Raw genomic sequence first — 1,224 nt, forward strand, 5'->3', positions numbered from 1 at the left:
TTATTATTATTGTTATTACTTGTCTCCAACGATGCCCAGGTTGATGGTGGGATATCCGTGTTCCTGGATGGTGGACAGCAGAGTGGAGCGGTTGGAGTCGCGGATTTTCCCTGGGTGGAGGTCATCCTCTGGATTCAACAGCTACACACAAACACACACACAAACAAAGATGATTCGGTAACAAACCCCAAACTCTAAATTCATACATCAAAAGTTGAGTCTGTGTGTATTTCTATCTGTTGGTGTGTTTTTTACCTCGTTTCCAGTGGACATAACGGCCACCACGGGGAACTTGTGCACGCTGACCTCTGTCACTCCCACTGTAGCCAGCAGGCCGATTTCTGATGGGCCCATGTGTGTCCCTTTGGCCAACACACACTCCCCTCGCCTGATGTCATGACCGATTGGCCTGTGCACGCACACACACACACACACACACACACGCAAACACGTCATGATCAAAGTTAGTTAGTGGATTTCTAAGGCAGCTCTGATAGTAGCCTCAACTTAATTCCTTTTTACCTGATGTCCTGTCCGGGGCGGGCCTGGACCATGATCCTCACCTCCAGCTCCTCTGTGCCCTGAAATAAGTACGACTGTCAGTGTCACCACACCTGCTGACAGAACACAGGCTATCCACACACACTGCTGCCCATTAGCCCATTAGCATGCACAAAACATTCACAAACTAGACAGGGGATGCAGTTTTAGCAAGACAGCTGATAGACTTGCATAACCAGCAGCTGGAGAGCTGCAAATGCTCCGGTCAGACTTGGACCGGCAGTAAGAGAGCTGCTGGCACTCTGGTTGGTGCTTTGACTAAGCAGCTGGCTAAAGTTTGCATCCTCACCACTGATGCTAGTTTCATGTTGTGTGCGTCTAAAAAAAAATGTGGATATCTTTGCCTCCTTCATCTGTCTTTGTCAGGTGACATTACACTCGCAAAAGCTGCTCTGCTTTACAATACACTTAATGTACCACATGTACAATCTCTCCTCTGCTCTATTCTGACTGTGGGTGTGTGCGTACGTGTGTGTGTGTGTGTGAGCAGGGGAGAACTGACAGCAACGCAGTAGAGACTGAAACATAAATTAGACAATTAGTCATACGTGGTCTAGACCTGTTCTATATGAGAAGAGACCTGGGATGACTTCTGTTGTGATTTGAAATAACATCAAATAAAATAGAGAAAAATAAAATAAAATAAAATAGTGGGGGATTGCC

The 1,224-nt window shown here is 46.6% G+C and overlaps 1 protein-coding gene across 1 annotated transcript; it reads right to left on the reverse strand.

Moving 5' to 3' along the window:
* Nucleotides 1–19: 19 nt before the first annotated feature.
* LOC121964034 (gephyrin-like) lies at nt 20–581 on the reverse strand (the record flags this gene model as incomplete). The annotated part of the gene is made up of 3 exons (XM_042514267.1): nt 20–141; nt 256–409; nt 523–581. Coding segments are annotated over 3 exons (335 nt in total), but the record flags the coding sequence as incomplete, so codon positions are not given.
* Between the last annotated feature and the right edge of the window lie 643 nt (nt 582–1,224).

Source organism: Plectropomus leopardus, unplaced genomic scaffold (assembly GCF_008729295.1).
Source record: "Plectropomus leopardus isolate mb unplaced genomic scaffold, YSFRI_Pleo_2.0 unplaced_scaffold13764, whole genome shotgun sequence".
Classification (NCBI taxonomy): Eukaryota; Metazoa; Chordata; class Actinopteri; order Perciformes; family Serranidae; genus Plectropomus; species Plectropomus leopardus.